The 23,616-nt window shown below is 24.9% G+C and overlaps 3 protein-coding genes across 6 annotated transcripts in view; all 3 read right to left on the bottom strand.

The window, feature by feature from the left end:
* Window positions 1-219: 219 nt before the first annotated feature.
* On the bottom strand, window positions 220-1,920 carry LOC126895697 (platelet-activating factor acetylhydrolase IB subunit alpha2-like). Of its 2 annotated transcripts, XM_050667868.1 has the most exons (4): window positions 1,732-1,913; window positions 1,261-1,467; window positions 672-794; window positions 220-600 (listed from the first exon to the last, which is right to left on the bottom strand). In XM_050667868.1, exons 1-4 carry the CDS (start codon window positions 1,789-1,791, stop codon window positions 358-360), a joined length of 633 nt encoding a protein of 210 aa, XP_050523825.1. In that variant the 5' UTR covers window positions 1,792-1,913; the 3' UTR covers window positions 220-357. The 2 variants fall into 2 exon arrangements, with proteins under 2 accessions (XP_050523825.1, XP_050523826.1); XM_050667869.1 differs by lacking the exon at window positions 672-794 and having other exon boundaries at window positions 1,732-1,920.
* Window positions 1,921-3,511: 1,591 nt separating this feature from the next.
* On the bottom strand, window positions 3,512-22,526 carry LOC126895691 (ATP-citrate synthase). 2 transcript variants are annotated; one of them, XM_050667854.1, is made up of 13 exons: window positions 22,100-22,526; window positions 8,314-8,484; window positions 8,063-8,248; window positions 7,798-7,988; window positions 7,407-7,665; window positions 6,802-7,335; window positions 6,561-6,740; window positions 6,295-6,418; window positions 6,117-6,232; window positions 5,836-6,032; window positions 4,797-5,766; window positions 4,449-4,722; window positions 3,512-3,830 (listed from the first exon to the last, which is right to left on the bottom strand). In XM_050667854.1, exons 2-13 carry the CDS (start codon window positions 8,467-8,469, stop codon window positions 3,739-3,741), a joined length of 3,279 nt encoding a protein of 1,092 aa, XP_050523811.1. In that variant the 5' UTR covers window positions 8,470-8,484; window positions 22,100-22,526; the 3' UTR covers window positions 3,512-3,738. The 2 variants fall into 2 exon arrangements, with proteins under 2 accessions (XP_050523811.1, XP_050523812.1); XM_050667855.1 differs by lacking the exon at window positions 22,100-22,526 and adding an exon at window positions 9,596-9,737.
* Window positions 22,527-23,023: 497 nt separating this feature from the next.
* LOC126895696 (serine/threonine-protein kinase 16) overlaps window positions 23,024-23,616 on the bottom strand; it is a 4,271-nt gene continuing 3,678 nt past the window's right edge. For both annotated transcript variants that reach the window (XM_050667867.1, XM_050667866.1), the window contains one exon: window positions 23,024-23,198. In XM_050667867.1, the coding sequence (XP_050523824.1) occupies window positions 23,064-23,198 (135 nt within the window). In that variant the 3' untranslated portion in view covers window positions 23,024-23,063. The remainder of the gene's footprint in view (window positions 23,199-23,616) is intronic.

Below are 23,616 nucleotides of genomic sequence, written 5' to 3' on the forward strand. Positions count from 1 at the left end.
TATTTATTTTGTAAATACTAATATTTACAATGAGATACGATGGACCATGACTATCACTACTATTAATATCTTATAAAACATTTGAATAAGAGAGATAACAATAATTATTTTTATATTGTTAAACCAGATGAAGAGAAGCAATTAGAAAAGAAAGTTTACTTCAAACAAAAAATGCAACTTGAATATGACTTGTATAATCAAAAAACAACATTAAACATATATCATCTGAAGAATTCTCACTTTATTATTTAAAAAATATATAATAATTTCAATAAATAAAATATACAGAACTTTAATGATAAATTGTTTTACTCAAAAAATATCTTAATATAATGATAGATCTACAAACACTATTAATTAATTATTTAAAATAGCTGAAACTCTAGGTAAAATAGGGTTAAATATTTTTTGATAGCCAGATTCTGATGGGTGTAGAAAGTCTGGAGCATCTTTTTCACTTAAAATACCATCTTCTTGTAGTAAATTAGGAATAAATAATTCGACTTGAGAAATTGATTTAATGTTTTGACTTAAAATTGTATTTATTTGAGTACCAATTTCTCTTAAATTATTAGGACGAGGACCACGTGGTAAAATACCCTAAAATAAAATAAGTATTAATTGTGAAAAAAAAATTGATTCAAATGTTTTTTTAACAGGTTGTTATTTACTATTATAATTATAAAACATTTGGGAATTTTCAATTTTATTTCATATACTATAGCTAATATTCCACTAACAACATCTTCAGGTAAATTTTCCAAATTATTTGATCCAACATTAAGAATACATACCTAAAAAGTTGGGTAAATTGTTTTTTTTATAGTTTATAATAAATAAATTAAAAAAAAATTGAACTATTAAAAGTATTAAATCGTAGTTGTCACAAATTTATAATTATCAAATTCCCTGACTTTTACATGATTTTACAGTCAGTTTTAGAAAAAAAATTCCATACCTTGCTTAAGGGGTGTAGTTAAAAAAGTTTTATGTGGGATGTGTGATTGTATCAAGTCCTTTATATTTTTATAGTCTCAACAAGGAGAGCTAAAATATTGAAAATTAACCCAGATAGCAGCCTGAGTACATATGATAGGTTTAATCAATTTTTAAGTTTCAGGCAGCTGATAGAATCCCTTGACTTCATGTATTCCAGATATTACAAACTTGTGGCAACCAATGATAATTGATAATAATTTAAAAATTTAATTATTGTTTCTATATCATAATAACTATTATAAATGTTCTTTCTTTACTAACTTTAGGTTTTATATTATCTAAAATTCCATTTTTTACTCTCCATAATACATTTTGTGTACAATCACCAGCTATTCCAAAGTTTACACTATTTAGAGGAATGAATTTTTCTTTCCAAATAGGATGATACTGAATAAATTCTATTATTGATGCCCCAATAAGCAAAACATCAGGATCACTTGAATTGGCTTTAGTGATGTGTATTTTGTGCTTTTAAAATAAATGTACATTACAATACAATTATACATTATTAAATAATTTGTATATATTCAAAATTTGTGATATGAAGAAGTTATGCTTAACATTAAATATAACAAGAATTTCTATATTATATGATAATTAGTACAGTAATATTAGTTCGCTAATAACATTCACATGATAATTAAATGTAACAACATTTGTATTGTGGATATAAAAAATAATAAATTTATAAGTTAACATTTAAATTTATTCATGTCTTTGATTTTTACTAACTTGTAATCTCCATTTCTCCTCTTCAATAATTGGTACTGATGGGATATTACAAGGATTCATATTTTAAAATAATTTAATGTTTAATTTTAAAACTGAGTAACAAAATAAGTAATACCATAGATAAGATAAAACTTATTTATTTTATCTGTGGTAATATTAACAATCTTTATTCTTATCATTGAAAAATAGATAAAACATTATCTATTTATTATTATAATCACGATTGTAAGTATTATCCATAATAGTGGTCATTATTACAATAAAATAAAAAGCTGATAGATACTCTGTATAATACAAAAACTAAGGTTCATAAATACATGTTAATAAAAAAACTTGTTTCAAATATAAGTAAACATTTAAAACGTCCCATAAGACCAATGTAATTTTTCAAAATTTTACATATTAACAATATTACAGGTGGTGTAAAACAAAATATTTGTATGTAAATGTATAATATATGAATTAATCAAGTACCATTTAAAAAAATATATGTTATACATAACGAGCTACAATACAACTATTTTAAAATGTGCGAATTCGCATAAGCGTCTGAACGGAAATTGTGTCTTTTGATAATTGTAATAATCATTCATTTATTTTTTCACTGTTTCGTTCAACGAAGATTTTTACTATATATGTGTGTAGTTCATCGGATCATACTAAATATCGTGATCCTGTGAGACTACTTGAACTATACTCTTGCTCCGTCTGTTAGTAAAAGGTATGAGGTATGATATAACTGTGAAATTTAATGCTATTTTATTAATATATGATGATATTATCTTATCAAATCATAATTAATACATTAGTTATGTTATTTGTTATATATTTTGATTTATCTTAGCAGGCGTATTTACCATCTCTAGGGACTATTTTGGAACATGGGATTGCTACCCAAAACTAATTTAAAAATAGGTTAAATTATTTTCAAGTAAATTTAAATAATAAATTTAGCCCTCTCCCAATAATTTTAGTATTGAAATGGACATGCCTATCGTTATCATAATTATATTCCTATAATCTTGTATTAATTATATTTGCTTATTTAATCGATTTAAAACATTTTTTTTAAAATAGATGAAAAGTTATGATTGTTCATTTTTTTTGCCTACCCATTATGTATGAAATAAAATTCCGCTGATTATTGATTATCATAAAATATAACATGTAATAGTTTTAATAAAAATTTATTTATTTTTTAAAATTTTAGGGAAGATAGTGTTTGTATTCAATTTTTTTGGTTTAGGAGAATTGTAGTAAATTGGGTTTTTAATAAGTTATTACTTATTTGTATACAAATATAAGAATTTTAAGTGTACTGATCTTTTTACTTAACTACTATTTAGTTGATAAAAGTTTAATATTTTCTAAAAAAATACAAATAATAATAGATAGTATTTATAATTTTTTTTTTACAAAATGATAATTCAGTGTTATCTTTTTAATTATTAAATTGTTTTATCATATTAATAAAATAATGCACAGCATAATATTATAACAAACAAAAGTTGGAAAATATTTATTTAAAATTTTGGAATCATAAGACTACTGACATAAAAATTATGAAAATAAAAATCTAAAAGCTAAATATTATCACCATAATTTAAGTCAATATATAATAATCTTGTCAATTCTAACAAACTTAAATTTATTTAAAACATTTCTAAAAAAATATTTGTATAGATTAACAAAAAAAAAAAAAAACGGTGCACATAAAAATAAACATGATATTTACCTGAATTTTTTTACACCTATAAACAGATACAAGTTTAAATATAAACCTGATATACAAAAATTAAATAATTATTATTATATATATACAGAATAACAATAATTAAGTGCGATATCTAAAAAAATGCATGTTAAAAAATTTGAAACCAACGTGAGAAAATGCTAAATTTTTTTGACTATAAATTGTTGCGTTTCCAAAACATTCATTGGTTTACAGCATAGATGATTTGTTCACTTGTCGGCCAGTAAAATAAATACATTTTATGAAATTTGAAATTAGTTGTATTGTTCGGGTAAAACATATGATATATCATCCCATGGATGACGGTAAAGTCCTTGTTTTAATCTTTTTTGGTCCATATAATGTCCTAAACATTTTTTTTAGTGTTAAAAAATTAATTACATTTTAACCTTTAATCAAATAATCTTTTTTGTTAAAGCTTATAATTAGATTATAAATTTTGTTAAGTTATTCCAAACATTATCAGCTAGTATAAATTTGTAATAATAAGTTTGAAAACTTTGTTATGTGTTCTAAGTGAGGTTATAGTGTTGGGGGATTAGGGGGTTCATTCTCCATAAACATAAAATATTTCAATACTGTAGTATATTCTAACAACAATTTTGCACTAACTTGTTTGATTTTAAAATGACTTATACAAAATTTATAAATAAATATAAAACCAAACCTAACTCATCATTGGTGAAGGATCAGAGGACATATCAATAAAAACAAAAAAAAATTTATTTCTTCAAATAATTTTGTACAATTATTTTTTTTTTATTTTGTTTTTATATTGTGTAATTTTAGAGGTACTTTAACTAAGTTAAACTTCTATCTTTAAGAGTTTCATTGTTTGTACAAATCAATTCTATGAAAAAACTAAATATTTCAGTTAAAAAAAATTAAAATTTTTTTGACAAATATGTTTTACTGATGTTACACTAATGTTATAATACTAATAAAATAAAAAAAGATTTCTTACCAATAAATCCAATACTTCTTCCGAGTACAAATAAACTGTTGATAGAGCCCATTTCAATATATTCTTGGGCTTCCTCACGAGTAAAACTCCCACTATTTCTTAAAAGATCACAGAATGCTACTGCTATACATCCGTCAACATTCAAAATGAGGTTTGGCTTTTTAGATGTAGTTATTTTTTCAACTTCTAGTGCATAATTTAAAAGTGGAGTTGCTGGAAAATTTTCTAAGACAAAGTCTTTGATGATTTGAACTCTCATATCTGGATTGTTTATCTTTAAAAATAAATATTTTTAATAATCATCAATAAGAATATTACAAAAAATTAATTTAAAATTAAAAGTCTTACAGATTTTACTCTATGACCAATGCCCATGATAAGTTGACCCTTCTTTCGCATTTGATTAACAAATTCCATAGGAATTAATCCTGAGTCATATGCCTCAGTAAATTGTTTAGCTGCACCATCCAATGCACCTCCAAATCTGTCTCCAATTGTTAATAAACCAGAAACCAAAGATGAGACTAGATCTTTACCAGCACGTGCACACACAATAGTGTTATGTGCTCCTGATACTGCTGGTCCATGATCAGCTGTTACCAATAAGCACATTTCTAAGAATTTACAAACATAAGGAGGTAATGATCTTTGGAACCAAAGAAGAGAAATTACTCCACCAATGCCCATATTAGCTTTTAACACATCACTGATAGGCATGCCAGCATAAAGAAGTTCTTGACCACGTTCATCACAAATACTAGTCATAAATGATGCTGGTTTACGAATAAGCCCTAGTTCTCGAGCCCAAGAGTAATCCATGGGAACAGTTGGAGGGGGTACTTCTGGTTTTGGCACAATGGAACCTTCTTTTACCAATTTAGTATAAACTTCATTGATTATATCACCCAAAAAGTCAAATGAAGTTGGTACAAAAGCACCTGCTGCTTTTAGATTTGAATTTTTAGCTGTTGCTGTTTCTTGATCTGAGTTAGCACATGATCCTGCATGACCAAATTGTACCTCGGATGTAAACATACTTGCACATGTTCCAATACACCAAGCAACCAAAGGTTTTGTTATCTTTTTTTGTTTTAAAGCTTCACATACTTCATATTCTTCAACACCACCAACTTCACCCAAAAGAACGATCATTTTAATTTCAGGGTCATTTTGATACCTCATGATATGATCCATAAATGTAGTTCCAGGATAACGGTCACCGCCAATAGCTACACCTTCATACACACCATCAGTTGTTCTTGAAATTATATTATTTAACTCATTTGACATACCACCAGATCGGGAAACATAAGCAACACTAAAAAATAAAAATGTATTATTTAAATATTTGATCAATTTATTAAAATTTGATAAAAGATTCCATTACCTTCCAGCTCTGTACAGTTTGGAATGTAAAATATTATCCATCATACCACCAGTATTACCTATTTTAAAGCATCCTGGTTTCAATCCTCCAACAGTAGCGGGTCCAATAATTGTAACTTTTTTTTCATTGGCTAATAAAATTAGTTTTCTAGTCATATTTTCCGGAATACCTTCAGCAATTATGGCAATTGTTCTAATCTGTAATTATTTAAATTTATTATATATAAAGAAGTAATCATCAGTGTATTTATTATTTATAATTTTTGTTTATAAATAATTTACTTGAGGATAATTTAATGTTTCTATAGTACTATCATATGCTGATCTTAAAGAAGCAAAGTTGACTAAGACATCTGCATTACGATGTTTTAACATAGCATCTTCCATTTTCTTGTAAACTATTACAAAAAAATTATATTTTGTGTTCATAAAATTAAGCTACTAATAATTTATTACTAACCAGGAATTAATACTTCCTTGTGTCCCCAATAGAATTTCAACTTATGATCTCCAGTGAATGGATATACAAGGCAAGCTACAGAAGGTTCATGTCTTTGACAGACAAAATCAAAATCAAGCATACTCTGAAAATTTATTTAAAATGAATTTCTCATTTTCATGAATATTTTTTATCATTTTTAACGTAATTCTGTTCTATTTAAAAATTTTTGAGGAAGCACAAACCCATTCCGTGGCATAGTTAAAGAATTAAAAAGAATTACTAACCTGCACAGCTCTGGTTTGCATTCCCCAAACAATAGCTCTAGTGTTATGACTAAATAAAGGTTTACTGTATGTAATTCCAGATGTAAATTTTGTTTGAGTTGGTGAAGCTACTGAGGGACTTATTGCTCCATCTTTGGAACCATCTACTACTTCTTGTTTAGCATTAACAGTATTTGCATCCTTAAAAATAATAACTTAGAAGTGGTTAAATAATAAATTTCTTAAGATTATATTATGTTACCTGCCCTCCTGGTAATAAGAAATTAGCAGTTACTGATTCTTGTTCAGTTTCTTTTGGTATAGCTTTTTTACCAAGAGCATAACCCACTATTGCTGTCATGTGAGTTTCTGGTCCAAAAACATAAATTGGTATACGTAAAGTTTTGCCTACTTCTCTTATGATTCTTAGACCTTCTTGATAATTGGGACCAGCTCGACGAACATATATGGTTATATTATGTTCTAAGATCTTAGTTTGGAATTCTGTTAGTGCAGTTACAATACCCTTGAAAGTAGCTGCAACATTTGTAAAGTTAGCGATGCCTCCTCCAGTAATAAGAACTTTTCCATCAGGATGTTTTTCTTGAGTCATTAAACTCAAAATAGTCTTAGCATATTCATAAGTTTGCTGTTCAGAAGGAGCTCCACTGTATTCACCATAGTTAGCTAATTCACTAGCACCACCATAATCACAAATAGTATCTGCATAAATAACTGAAGCACCACCACCAGCAACCATAGTCCAAATACGCCCTTTTTTGTTTAATATTGTTAACTAAAAACAAATGTTTTAAAAATAAATTCCTAATTATTATAATAAGATAATTATTTTTATAATAATATTACCTTAAGAGAAGCTCCACTTTTAGCATCTAAATCAGCTATGTATGCTTCTTCTGGGTATGCATCGCGTCCAAATGGAGGTGGATATTCAATTTCTCCCCATGATGAACGACATACAAAATCTGCAGTAGAATCTATTTTAGCAGCTAAATCCAATATATATATAGCACTGTCTGTCACCACTAATGGATTGATTTCCAAATATGTGAAGTAAAGATTCACATACATTTTGTATAATGCAACTATAAATGTTGCAATTGTTCTGAAAATTTGTATTAATTTAAATTAAGTTGTATAAGAAAGAGTGATCATGATATTTATCAATGTAACAATTTTATTATAATAATATTATCTAATATTATAAAATTATATGTAAATTAGTGTAAATATTTACTTTTGTTTAGTAGGGCTGACTTTTATTAGAAGTTTTTCCAAAATTTGATCTTCAGTTACATTTTGTCCAATTGGAACTTCAAGTTTTAATGCTTTAGCATCAACATCACCAATATCAACACCACCTTCATGGTGAAATAATATTGTATCGGCATAACGATGTGAGTAAATACATACATATGCTTCTTCTTCCTATTCAACATAGTCATGAAGTCTTAGTAACTTGTTAGTAAATCATAAGTTTTAATTAAAAAACACTTTATTACAGGTTTATGAGGAATGAAAGGTTCAATAATAAAATTTTTTAATTTTCCATTAGCACGACCAATTTGTTGGTTTTTGCCCAAGCGTTCTAAAATCCATTGTTTAGCATCCGTAAAATCAGTTTTCACTTTGATTAGACCTAACTTTCCACGACGTTTTATTAATTGATCAGGTTTAGCTACTAAGCTCTATAAATTTGAAACAAAATCATTAAGAGACTATTGTTTAAAGAAAATTTACCATATTATAATACTTCAGTTTTAAGCCAGGGATTGTCAATAAGCAAGTCCTCCCATTTAGTATTTTCATTGACAGAAGCAAATCGACATTTTGCTGCAGATGTCAATGGTGCCAAATTTCTGTTAATTATATCTTTTCCAGTAGCTTCGCTAATTGCTTTTGCAGACATTTTGAGTTAACTAAACTAAAAAAAAATGAATACAATAATATTCTTCAATAATTAGTTCCTCAAAATTATTGTATGTAATTTATCTTTATATTCATGTTATGTATTACATCTTATAACATTTTATTGTGTAACAAATTTTACTATAAATTAAGCTGAAAAAATATTAATTAAGATAACACAGGGGTCAATCAAGGTTAATCAAGAGAGTTATATGACCTCAACATGTTTAATAACCAAATATAAAATTAATTATAATTAAAAATCTTAACATCAAATAAAATATTGTTAAAGAATTTATAATCCACTGGATTATATCTTTAAAAATTCTACATTTTAAATTTTAAATAATATTTAAGTGAATTTAGTATTTAAAAAAAACTAATATCTATTTTATACAAGACAAAGACTTACATTAAAATATGTAGCTTAAGAATAACACTTAAACAATAATTAATCAATTTAAGGTAAATGTATTTTATCTAAATATGATATAATTTAAAAAATAAATAACGGAATTAATTTAAAATCATTACAAAAAATTGATTTCATATAATGTTATCCAATTTATATCTAATTAAAAATTTACCTTAAATATGTCGAAAATAGATCGCAAGAAAAACAGTATTTAAATAATACAAATTAATAGAAAGGAATAGAGTAAAAAGTTAATAACATAATAAACACTAAGCATTTATAAAAAGATAAATAATGAAAATTATAAATCAAATACTAAAAATATTGACAAAAATCTATCGTAATAAATATATTTATTAAAAAAGTGAACTAATTCATTTAAAACTATATTTTTTTAATAGTTTTAAACAAATAGTGTAAATGTAAAAAAATTAGTTGGACTGATCTATTATCTATGATGTTTTCTCAATGTATTAATAAAGAATATTATATTTGACAATCATTCAATGCAGGTAAATATTTTTATATAGTAAAAAAAATCTATAAAAATCATAAATCAAAATAAAAATTTATAACTTAATATCCATCACATATTAAAATATCTCTGAAACGAAAACTAATCACTATACAAATAAAATATTGTTTCATTCAATTTTTTTAAATAAATTAAAATATTAACTACATTATACATTTAACTTCAAACGCTACCTACCAGTTGTATCTTTTTTTTTTAGAGTGAATATTTTTATAATATTAATAATTATTTACTAAGATACTATAAAAATAAGTATTAAACGGATGCAGATTAAAAAAAGAGACAGACACCCGTGTGTCTGAGGCGCGAGTATAACTGACCGGAGAAAGTTATTAAGCACGTCCTTTCGTACGCGATCAAGGTCGCAGATGTACCCAAAGATTAACCTCTTGACTTAGACTGGTATTGATTAAGATTAATACTAGAGTACAGAATATCTAGTTTCATCTGATATAACTGGCCATATTTTATACAAAGTCACAAAGAGCAAAATATTTTAGCATTAAGTCATATACTGGTTTTGTTCATTTATTCTTAAAGGGCAAATAATTATTTTGTTCAATATTAAACTCTAAGTTAGGAAATTTTAGATATTATGACAATAATAAAATAATTTAAATGTTAACTCAATTTATACGTTTATAAATATTATAAATGCATAAATTACAGTTTCACGTATAAATTTAGAATCTCGTGTTGTATTATCAATACATAATTGACCAATTATCATACTGTAATAGTAATAACAATTATTATTTTTCTTCGAATAACCAATTTAGGTCTCTTTATGTAACTAATTATTAAAAATATTCTTGGTACCGTAAATCAGGGTAACTTTAATAATTTTTTTATTGTATTTTGTCATTTATTTTTTATTCATACTAATACTTGATTTAAAATGAGTACATCAAAGTTATACTCATTATGGCGTATTTTTGATGATTTATTTAATTTTGTATTGAATTAATTGAAAAAATTGTCTAATGATCAATATTACTAAAATTTGAATAAAGTTACTCTTAAGGAATTATTTCAACTTTACCTACGATACATATCATTCATGCAGCTAATTATAATTGATTAACATAAAATGATGTCTTTTTTCATAATTATTTACAAAAAATAGCACAGCCACACACAAAAAAAAATATTTTTTCGGGTCTGGAGGTCAGACCATGTTTACCATATGTCGCTGAATCCGAATCCGTTGTCATGTTACTTGTCATTTATTCTAGTAGTTAAGAATTCTACACATCATTTTTAATATTGTAGATGTATACGATTCATTTATCTAGTCATTTATTTATTCTTGGTAATCATTCTACAAATTTAAATTTTTGTTGCCAAAAGCCCTTATAAGGATCACATGATGTAAAAAATCCGATTGTGCAACCTCCTCGTGGTGTACATCGGGTAGCGCTGATGCCAACGGTCCTATATACCTTTGTTTAGTGAGTAAATAGGGTTTATGGGTTTAACTGATTTTTGTTCAGTATACGGCAAAAGTCAAAACGTCGAAGCGTTAAATAGCTTAGATAACTGGATATTTTGAAGGTTATGTCAGAACCCTAACGTGTTAAGGTTTTTTAACTTTCGGATTTAGATTCAGCGACCCCAAAAACATAGTTAACATGGTCTGACCTCCAGACCCGAAAAAATATTTTTATTTTGTGTGGCTGTGTCGTTAATAGATAATAAACACTATGTATAACAACTATTCACTAGATTATCTAGGGTATGTTTTTACATTCCCATCCACCAAGAAAACAAGAGGTATTTTCATATTAAAGTCATTAGGGTACTTCGCGGAAATGATTAAAGTTGTACCAAGTACAGAATCAAGGTTTCCCTACGGAAAAAATTTCATTTGTACTATTAGAATCATAAAAAAAAAATACTAATAATTAAATAATATACTAAAGTAAGAGCATTACAAAGAATGGTGAAGGGATAATAATGGGCGAGGATATAAAAAGTAAAGTAGTAGAACTAGTTAGGAAAAGTGTTGAATGTAGAAAGTGCCTATGCACTACAAGTAGGATGTGATGAAATAGACATGGGCGTGTTTTGGAGAGAGATGGATGAGGTAATGCAAGGAATACTTGGTAATGAGGATATGGTGATAGGTGGAGATATGAAAAGATATGTCGGCAATGATAGGAGAGGATATGAAAGGAGGGTATAGCATTAGTAGTAAGATTGAGTCTGATGAAAGAATCCTGGATTTCGTAGTATTGTATTACCTTACTATAGTTAATACTTATTTAAGAAATAGGGTAGAACATTATATAACTTATAAGAGTGGAAGTAATAGATTACAGATTGATTATTTTATGTGGAAAAGAGGGAGTGTAAAGCGAGTAAAAGATTGTAAAGTTATCCTAAGCAAGAGTATAACTACACAACATGTCTGATGGTAATGGAGTTGTGGTGAAGTTAAAAGAGAGTCTACAAAAACAGAAATAACACAGAAGGAGAATCGAGGATCCGGTGATGGTAATTGAAAAAGCAAAAAGAAAAGAGTTTTTATAGACGGTAAAAGAGAAGACGGTGTGTATGACGAGGGAGACATAAATAATGCGTGGATTAGATTTGCTAGATGTGTAAAAAATACTACAAAGAGATTGTTGGTGAGGGTAGGAGTACAATGCTAGGAAACAATGAAACCTGGTAGTGGGATGTGGAAATTCAAAAAATCATAGAGAATAAGAAAAACCAGTTCAAAGTATTGCAGAAGAGCAAAAGAAGAAAAGATTAAATGGAGTATAAAGAAGCCAAGCGTATAGTAAGTAAGTAGTATTTTAAGAGGTATGATGAGTTATATGATAGGTTAGGAACAAAGAAAGGAGAAAAAGAAGTCTATAGACTTGCAAAAGTTAGAGAAAACGGTCTAAATATTATCCAATACAAGTTGTATAAAAAGTAATTATGATGTTGACGATGATGTAAGACACAGGTTTAAGTGCAGGTGAGTGAAGTAGAGAGAAACGTCTGGTGTGTTATGCGATAAGAGAATTTCTTCGATAAGAGGCTGAAAATTAAGTTTTATAAAACTGTAGTGAGACCAGTTGTGTGTATGGTTCAAAGTGTTGGATTGTTGACATGAGAATAGAGTAGAGAATGAATGTAGCAGAGATGAGAATGCTTAGATGGATAAGTGGAGTGGTTAGAAAGATAGGATAAGGAACGAACATATAAGGAGTTAATAGGCGTCAATCGTGGATAAGACGAGAGAAAATACTTAGATAGTTTAGTCATGCTATGAGGGGAGAGGAATTGGACGCTGTGAAAACAGTTATGAAAATAAATGTTAAAGGAAGAAGAGGTAGACGAAGACCAAAAAGAGATGGAGAGATATTATTAAATGCGATATGAGGACTGCTGATGTGTGCGTAGATGATGTTGGAGTTCGGGTCAAATGGAATTTTAGGATAAGGTTGGCCGACCCCAAGTAGTCACAATAAAGGTGGGGATAAAAAAGAAGAATAGTAGTTTGTATTTACAATAAAGTTTATTAAATATAATTCTAATAAAAGATAATGAATTGAATTGTTTTATATGTTTTTAATATATTTTGGTATTTTATGAATATTATTGATTAATATATTAATATGAAAAGTTAAATGTATTATAAAAAATAAATGAAACAATAGAAAGTTAATGAACATATACATGCTTTAAACTAGTTAAAGTTGTCTAAGATAAATAAAAAAGTGTTTTATTGAAGTTATCGTACAGAAAATTGATAATAATTTGATTTTACATTAAAAGATAATTATTTTTCTTATAATGAATCAATCTAAAACCGGTAGAACTAATATTATACATAGGGGTATGTAAAAATAAAAAAAACTAGTTTAATAAATGTATAAAAAAAGTTAATTTTATTAATAAAGCCTGAATTAATTTAAACGTAAAATAAAAACCTACAAATCCAGTTAATAGTGTAGTACCTTGTTTTACACGTGTAAATACAGGAAATTCAAAAAACCTGTATGAAAAATATTACTATTTTAATAAAAATAGTCTATCTGTTAAAATTTTATTCGTATATTAATAATTTTAGCTAATATTAAATAATAGAGTATACATACATTTATATTTAACTAAACACATACGATATATTTTCAAGCTATATCAGAATTTTATGAATATTATACAGAGTAATTCATTTATCATTACTACTTAATTAATCGAAAAATAAAAATAATATTAATCATTTCAGTTCAATGTTTCTTTCCATTTTTAAATCATAACATTTTTTTCATGCTCATTTCTTTGACTTTACATGGGTGTCAACTTTAATTTCTTAATTAGCAACATCCCTAATTTATTAGCTTATTAAATAAGATAATGATCTAATTAAGAAAACGACTGGACGATAAAAACTTTTAGACCAGTATTACGAAAGTTATGTACATATTTTTACCTAGGCAAGAGGAAGAATACAACCGAAAAATGCTAAATTATAAAAATAGCAGCGCCCACTCTTCGCCTCCAGTAATCGTTACTTTAAATTGTTAATAACTTTCAAAATACTTACGACAAACATAAAATTATTTTACGATTGAAGAATTAACCTAGAAATAAATAAAAAAGTTATTAATATTATATTTCTTCTTCTTTTTCTTCGCCTTTATCCGAACTACTTAGGGTCGACCACCTTTATCCTAAATTTCCACTTGACACGATCTCCTACAACTTCACATCAGCTGCATTATATTTTAATGCATCTTATACAGCATTCAATAACAACCCTCTATCTATTTTAATAATATTATTAAATACTAATATATTATTTTTATTTTTCGATTAATTAAGTATTTCATAAGTGAATCACCCTATATATTATATTATGAACTTTGAAGTTGGACTTAACAAAAAATTATAAGAAAAAATCACTAAAGATGTATCATCATCATCAAGTAGTGTTATTTTTTTTATTTGAGTAATCTCTGAGTTGTAAGATAATATAGTTTATATAATGTAATTGCAAAATATTAGATAATTAGGGATGAAAAACCTTTTTAAATAATGTAATAGATAAAAAAAGACAGTTAAAAAGACGACAAAAAAAAAAAAACAAAATATAAAATTCGAAGAGATAATTTTTTTTTTTAACTAGTAGTACTAAAACTTTTTAATTACTATATCAACAAAAAACGAACGATGGAAGTAAGTAGTATATTCAAAAACATTTCATAATGTTGTAAGTACAATAAAAAAGATAAAATAATTTCTCTTATAGAAATTTAGTCTTATTAGGATAGATTCTCCCCCAGAAAAAAGTAATTACACGTTGAACACATAATTTTTTTTTGTTAAACTGAACTGGATCGATTAGAAAAAGTAAAAAAAAATTCAAGTGTATTACCCCTTAGAAAAACTCTAATCATGCAGTCGTATCAATGAGTAACTAAAATTAATAATTTTTATCATTTTCAAAAATATAGGGTAGTTAATTTTTTCTTCATATATAAATTATAAATAATATGAAAATAACCTTTATATAATATTTAAATAAAATAAACTTCTATAGTATAATAATATTATACTATATTATAATTACTTTTCTATATTATAGAAAATTATTTAAGGTAAAATAAATATTAAACAAAGTTTTATTTTTTTATATATTTCTAATATAAGAAATCTTAAATGAATGTATAAACGAGTTTAAATGTAAGTAATAAAATAGAACGTTAATTTCAAAATTTATGTCCTGTTCAACCACTTAATTTCACTAATTCATTATCTACAAAGAGACAACAAGAGTGAGAGTTTAATTTGTTAAAATTAAAATATTAGTAACACAATTAATAATCGAAAAAATGTTTAGACTTATCTGTATAGGAAAGGAATAAAGGGGTAAAAATATTATATGTAAAAAGGTAGACTCCTATTCGCCTGACGTGTAAATATATTTTCAAATTTCTATATTTAATTTTTTTTTAGTCTTTATAAATAATTTGAAAAAAAAATACGTATGAAAACAAAAAAGGATTAAAAAAATTATGTATTGCACCTCTTTAAGGGGGTGTTATAAGCCTTTAAAACCCACCTTAAATACGTAATTTAATTTCTATATTTCATTCTTTTTTAATTTTGACATTTATTTAAATTATTCTAATGCGAACATTACCTTTATTAAATCATTTTTTAGTATACTATTTGATGCTTAGACATGTTATCTCAAATACACTTTAGTTTTAGAATTCCCATTAAATTCTTAAGAAATCACTCCTTATTCTTTGTACTTAATCACAGTACTTCACATAGCAATAATCATCCTTTCAGCGGAATATTTTGTTTACAAAATAATTTTAATTGTAAAACCAATTAAATTAATTATAATGTATATCACCATCTACTTATAGCCCATATATTGATTATTTACTCATTTAGTTCTAATTCGTTGTTTTATTACTAATTAATACTGATTGTAAGTTTTGTAATATTATATATACTTTTTTTTCCCTGAATCTTAATTTAATGTTAAATTATTTGTAAACAGATGACTGTTTAAGCGCGTTAACATTAAAAAATAAAATAAATAAATAATTTTATGAAATTATAAAAAACAATAATAACACAATAAAGTAAATTAAAATAGATAATGATTTAATGTTTTTTATTCGAATTTATGGGATGAATATAAATCTCGATTAATACATCAAAATTAATTATTAGAATCAGACACTAATAGAGGTTATAATAGATAGCAGATGTCTTCTTAATTAAAAAAAAAATATTTAGATGTAATCATATAAACTAATAAAATTAAAGATGCGGCGTAAGGTTTAGTAATAAAAGTTTATTACGATATATCAATAAAGAGTAAACGGAATAGTTTTAAATTTTCACTTTCAAAATGCATAAAACCAGACTTTTGTTTAGTGATTTAAAAGTGAATTTAAACATTGATAATTCATTATATTATCTTACAATTATATTTAAACAAAGTTTAAAGTACAAATATAATAATAGCAATTTATAACATCTATAGATAATAAAATTTACACCAAGGTCTCCTTGACATTGATAAATCCTTTGCCAAACCAAATTTAGTATTGATATTATTCACTATATTAAAATAAATAAATAGACCTATAAGTTTAAAATAAATTTTATAATTATTGATGATCCCACTCAAAGTTCGATTAAAAGAAAATAGTTCATAAGAACTAATATAACATTTATATTCTTCAATCTTTTTTAATATGATTTTGGTCTTCTCAAAAATAAATATAAACACATTACATACACATAATAGTTATTAAACAAATTGTTTTTAACTATAATAGCAATGAATTGGAAATGTTTTGAAAGAAAAACAGTAAAATAAATATACCTGTTAGATATTATGTGATAATTAGTTAGAAGAAGAATATTTGAATGATTAAATCATGCATATTTTTTGTATATCAAACTTACATTTATTTAAAAAACATTAACAACTTAATGCAATATTTTGTAACATTTATATATAACCAACCCTCATATATTTATTACGTCGGTGAATTACAGTTAAACTAAACAAGTTTCTTTATTTTTTCAATTTGCTAACTACGTTGATACCTCATGTTATTAACCTTGATTTTTGCTTACGGTGGACTTTTATTGATTGACGTTTTAGTTTTTAGTCTGCATAATTTGTACGTATATTTACTATTAGTAGTATTAAATTTTTTCGACAAACTTCAAATAAAAATTAGGGAATGCTATTGTTTAACAGATATTTATGAACATAACATATAATTTCTTCTATTAACATTACATTGTAATTTAAATATTGTGATTTCTAGGCTAATTGAATTAATTTACAACTCATTATACTAATAGTATAACATATTTATGGCAAAAAAAAAAAAAAAATGCTAATTTTGGTCTTATAGTTTATGATTAATGAAAAATATTTTCTAATCATTTGAAATCAATTAAATTTTTAACAATAACAAAAAAATGCTCTGGTTACTTTCTAAAATCAATAGTAGTGTACTTTAATAGTTGGTGAAAATCTGGGATATCAAGATAGGTTTACCTCCTATAATAGGAATAAATTGTATACATTAGGTTAATTACAAATAAATGAAGTTTTTTTATATAGTCCTCTTATTGCAAATGTATGGTAAATTACGGCTTATGTAATAGAGCTTATGATGGAAGATTTTGAATAACTGTACCATTATTAAAATTTATTAAAAATCAATATATTTGGCATATATGCAATATCATAAGTTTAATATAATAAATATTATTTATTTAAATAAATGCATGGATTTCTATTTATATTAAGTACAAAAATACTAAATGATCAACTTTTTATAAATATTAATTCTATGTTGTCGTCTAACAAATTATCTGATTAAATATGATAATTGTAGCTTTAAGAATCTCACATATAGTATAATATCAAACCATTAATTTTAATAATGTAGTTACGCAATTTCACAATTCTCACAAAGAATATCGAATTGTTTAAAGTTAATATAATATAGCCATAAGATAAAATAAATCTTTGGTAAATACAACTACAAATGTAAATTATTATTACAAAAATTGTATGGTATTTTAAATTTATATAATTTTATTCTTGATTTAGTTCTTTATTGTGCTCCTAAATATTAGTAAATAAATCAGTTTATTCATAGTTTTTTGTGATAAAACTCATCCTGCCTTACCAATATTCATACCTCTAGAAAATAGTCCTTTTTTTGTCCACTTACTATTCCATATTCAACTTAAAGATAATTATTTATTTAAGGATCTATTAATAGAAATTGTCTGAGTTTTTTTTAATATTTTATCTTTCATTGTTCATTCCGTTTTCTACCGTGATTCCATTATTTGGACTTCTTAATAAAAATGTTATATTTCAACACTTGAGGGTATTCAAAATCGTTTTTAAGATTATTATCTTTTAAAATTAATGTGTTAACAAATCTTACATTAATCCAATGATCCAATACGTAGTTTTCTTTGTATTAATACACTAGAAGATTATTAAGTGGTTTTACCTTTTTTTAATGTTATGAATGACATTTATCATTGTTATGAGTTTTCAGAGAAATTTACTTTTTATGTCATACGCTTAATACTAGATTTTTTAATTTGTTTAATATAGAACTTATTCATGCTACTTATATTAATTATTTGCCTGTCATACGGATTATGTCTAATTTTAATAAATATAATTTTGAGTTATTTAACTTCTCTAATGTTAATGTTTTAATAATTATCTTAAATCTAAGTTAAAATATCTTATCTTCATAGATTAGTTTAATTATTTTATAAACTATATATTTATCTTAATTTTGTATTATTAATGATGTGCTATCAATTATATTATTAATTATCGTGAGATTGTCTCACATAATTAACAAATAAATATATTTAATTTTAATTGTTTTTATTAAAATGAAATGAAAATACATTGAAATAAAAGTTTAGTATATTATATATTATATAGGATTAATATTGTTGGAATACTTAAAACGATACAAAAGTTATAATAGAAGAATGTTAAATGCTTTCATCAATGAAAAGATATATGTTGAATTGAACAATTTTTCACTCCAAAATTAATTGAAATTAAATTAATAAAATGTTATTACCTGTAATATAACTCATATAGTTAAATATTTAATAACTATTAATCATTCAAACTACTAGTATTAAACAATAGTAATTGTGGTTTGCCGATTTGAATGAAACGTGTTATAGTAAAAGCAAATAGGATTGCACGAGGAATATATATTTTACAATTCAAATTGCTAACCTTTATAATACACATTATAATTATATACAGAGTCAGAAAGCGTATGAACAAATAAAATTATTTTACGTAGATAACATAAAATTGGAGTAAAATTTAAGATTATTGAAGATAAGGATTGTAACATTATATAATATTTAAATAAAAATCGATTTAATTGTTTAGCATTCATACACAATGGTCATACATTTATATCTATAATAAACCAAATAAAATTAAACACACTGACACAAGAAATTAAGATTTTTTTATACTACAAAACTCAAGTTATAAATATTGAAATAAAAAAATTGCAACTTGTAAAAACATATCAGTAATAATGACAAATTAATATAGTCTAATATATGAAAAAATTTAATTTTTAACGAGAAATTTGCTATTATGATAAAAGTAACTTCTAAATTAAAACTATAAAATCTAAATTAAAATAACTCATAATTAAAAAATTAACCATTTTTTAACTAATCCAATTTTAAAGTTTTGTTTCACATAAATAATGGCATACAAACTAGTACAATATTACTCCATTTTATTTCTAATACCCTATTTTGAAAATACTTCTCATCATTTTTTTTTCAATTATTTTATAACATTCTAAGAATTTAAAGGTTATCACCCACATTAAAAAGTCAGAGGTGGCTGGTCTTTCATATACTATCTTGCCCGATCGTCATAGAACACAAATGGTATAAAAATAATAAACAGATGCCAATATTTACGGTTATTTAATAGTGTTTTTGGCGGAATATGATTTGTTTATTATATTTTAATTAATTAGTTTCCATGACATTGTAAAAAAGTTATGACGAACATAAAATTTTTTTAAAGATCATTTTGTAATAAAAATCAATTGAATTAGTCACAATTATGATTAAAAAATAATTCGTAAATAATCTCAATATATTTTAATAAAAAATTCAATTGTTATGGTTTTCGAAACTACGCGATCTACAAACAATTGATTGTAGTTTAATAAATATTTTTATATTCCATATCCGTTGCGCGTTTAACCCTACACCTACAACTTCAAACACTAGACTTGTATTGTGTTTTCATGTACTTGTTTTAATAAACTTAAAACATTCATAATAAAATATTTATTGTATATATTGTTGAAAATAAATAGTTTTAAACAACAGCTATTTGATGTTGAGTATCTGTTAAAAGTTTTTTTGTTAAATAATACTTTACACTATAGAAGTGTTTAAACTTTTTTACATGTCGTAACTCAAGGCTTCACTGAGGGATACGGGGGTACAAGTGCCTTCCCCTATTTCTCAACAATAAAAATAAAATTCATTGTTATAAAAAAATGTTTTTTAAAAAAATGATAACAAGGTCAGCTTCTTGTCCAAAATCAAAAAAATTTATTTGTGTTTTTTTAGAACATTAAATATTTTAAGTTCGCGGGTAGTATCCGGACATTACAGTCACTTCTTATAGGCACACTTATTTTTAAAACTTTTTAATTCTTATAAAAAAAATTGTTAACTTTGAGCGTCTTTAAATTTTTATTATATTAAACAATTATTCTTTATTAATATTTTTATAACTAAATTAATGATTATTCGTATACATTTACATACGAATTATATTTTACATTATACGTGCATTTAATACTGGTTGTAAGTTATTTAATAATAACAAAGTTACTATGGGTAATAAAATCATAATTTCCTTTTGGTCAAAATTTTTAACATTACATAAATTATTAATAATTATTATAATATAAAAAACTATTGAAAGAAATAGTAGAATTAGTAGTTTCATCATTTATATTGAAAAAGAAAACTTATCTAAACAGATTATATGCATTAGTTTTTTTTAACACAATAGCCGTATTTAAGGGGATTCTTTGGAGAAGCAAGAGCCTATACAATTTTAAGGACAAATTTAATATTAAAAAAAAAAACTTATACTAGTATTTATTGTAATGATTTATATGATATTTCATGTTTTTTTTGTGTATTGAAAGATTATCATCATGAGTTCAACATAAACTTGAAAAAAAAAAACGTAGCTCTATGATGAAAAATGTAAAATAAAAAAAAAATAAGACTTTATTTTGCTTATCAATATTATATAAATGGCTTTTTATTATATAAAAAAATTGGGACGTCAAAATTCATTTAATAATTGTAAAATTCACCCCTCCCCCCGTCAAAATCTTAAATACGATCTGCAATGGATAAAAAAGATTATAGTTAAAATTGTCGATCAAATAAAATAATAATGATTTTACTATCAAATAACTTCTATACAATTGTACTTTACAAAAAAAATAATATATATTAACATATAAATGTATTTTTGTTCCATTTATTTTTAAGTAGTAAAATGTTTACAGTATTTTTTTAAATATTCAATGTTTAAAATAAATACATTGTATTAATGTACTTTTATTTGGTTTTACTCAGTAGTTTTGAATAATTATGTTGGATCTTAAAATTTATAAGATGTATCCTAATTTGCTGAACTACTAATTAACATAGGATTTTAAAATATTCCTGTAACTAAAAATAGTTCCCAAAATACAACAGTTAGTCGTCATAGAACTTGCGATAATTTTTACTGTTAAAAAATTCATCACATCAAATAAACAATGTATTGTCAAAACATTTATCAAACCATCGTAACAAGTAAAATTAAGCAACTTTCCATTCGTAAATTTGTGCAGGTAATTGATTACATAAATGACAATATACAGGTACACTTTAACACATCGGAGATAGAAAGTATAAAAATAATACTAGTCAGGTTTAAATAAAAATTCAGCAAGGGAAATCTAGTTTTCGCGACAAAATAAGATTACATCATAAAATAGATACAGCCGCGCCATATATTTGATATCATGAATAATTTTTCAAAATATTATAAAAAAAATAGTATGACAGATGAATTCTTACCACTGTAAATGATGGTTTTATTATCAAAGATTGCAAGTTTGATGCGTAGATACTTGTCGGCGATACCGGTTGGTTATAAACACAATTAACACTTTGTGAGTAAACCAACGAAATACAAATATTTGAAGAAAAATTGATTTAATTAGCAAATTTTCCAGGTCACATAAGTAATACTAAGTAAAAATATATGAAAATAATGAATGCGTAAGACGGACTAAATGATGAGCGAACGCATAGACTGTTTACACGCCACGGGCGGTTTGTGACTGTCCTGTTATTATCGGAAAGTGAAAACTGTTCAATAGCGACAACTCACGCCACTGCATAAGAAATGTGGCACGATATTTGGCCACTGTGGTCGTTATCAACAACGATCGTTTCTAGGATATCAGTAGGAACAACTTAACGATAATTTGCTAACCAGGAATACACTGTAGCGGCAAATTTATTCAATACTCCGATTTTCTTTCAACTATAAAAATGAAGTTGATTTTACAATAAAATTTGACTGAAAAAAAAAAAATTAAAGTTACTTAGGAAAAAGCTATGTTGAGAGCAAAGTTTCTTTTAAAATTTTCTTAAAAGATTAATAATTCTTTTAAAACTGGATATAATAAAAATTCTTGTTTATTTCATTTATTTGCTATAGAAAAGGAAATATTAATAGTATGAACAATTTTTCCTTAATTCGAGTGATGACTTTAAAACTGCACATTTATTTTCAATGAAAGAATTGATTAATTCATAATTTGAAAGTGTAACTGTCATTTTGATTACATATTTGTTATGCCCGAGTTAACAATACAACCCTAGAATTGATAAAAGTATAAAAAACCTTATACATGAGGTAATTTTAATTTTATTGTTATTAAGTTGGGATAAAGGAAAGGAAGAAGATTATTATGAAAATTTAAATATTCATACTTTTGTATAAAAGTTTGATATTATTTTTTTAGTAGTAAAACTATACAAAAGGATCTCTTTCAATATCTTGATTAAGAGAATCTTCAAGACTAGTAACATACTCTAAAACATCATTGATGTTTGGTCTTTTCACGTGGTCAGTAGTCAAAATCATCTTGATAATTTTATTAAAATTCTGAAACAAGTATAAAAGAAATATACAAAATGATTGATTTAACACTAGCCAATTGATTTACTTTAAGATAATATTATTTTTGTGAAATAATTTTTGGCTTTTGTTAGTTTCATATGTGAATCCATTTATCTATTATAAAGTATTTTTTACATTCATCCCTTATTTCTATCTAGAATTTTGTCCCAATTTAGTTTGAATGAAATTTAGAGTTTTATAGTATATTTTTAGATACTAAAATATATTGTTAAATATTAAAAGGTACATCATTTTCTATTTTATAAATTAGTTAAATATGTATGTTGTCAAAAAAAATAAAGTTAATACCTCTATAAGACATTAGGTATGAATATAAAAAATAATTTATAATAGATAAATAAAATAGCATTATAGAGGTAACGAGAGCAAAAAAAAAAAAAAA

Source organism: Daktulosphaira vitifoliae, unplaced genomic scaffold (assembly GCF_025091365.1).
Source record: "Daktulosphaira vitifoliae isolate Bord-2020 unplaced genomic scaffold, ASM2509136v1 Scaffold_1, whole genome shotgun sequence".
Lineage (NCBI taxonomy): Eukaryota > Metazoa > Arthropoda > Insecta > Hemiptera > Phylloxeridae > Daktulosphaira > Daktulosphaira vitifoliae.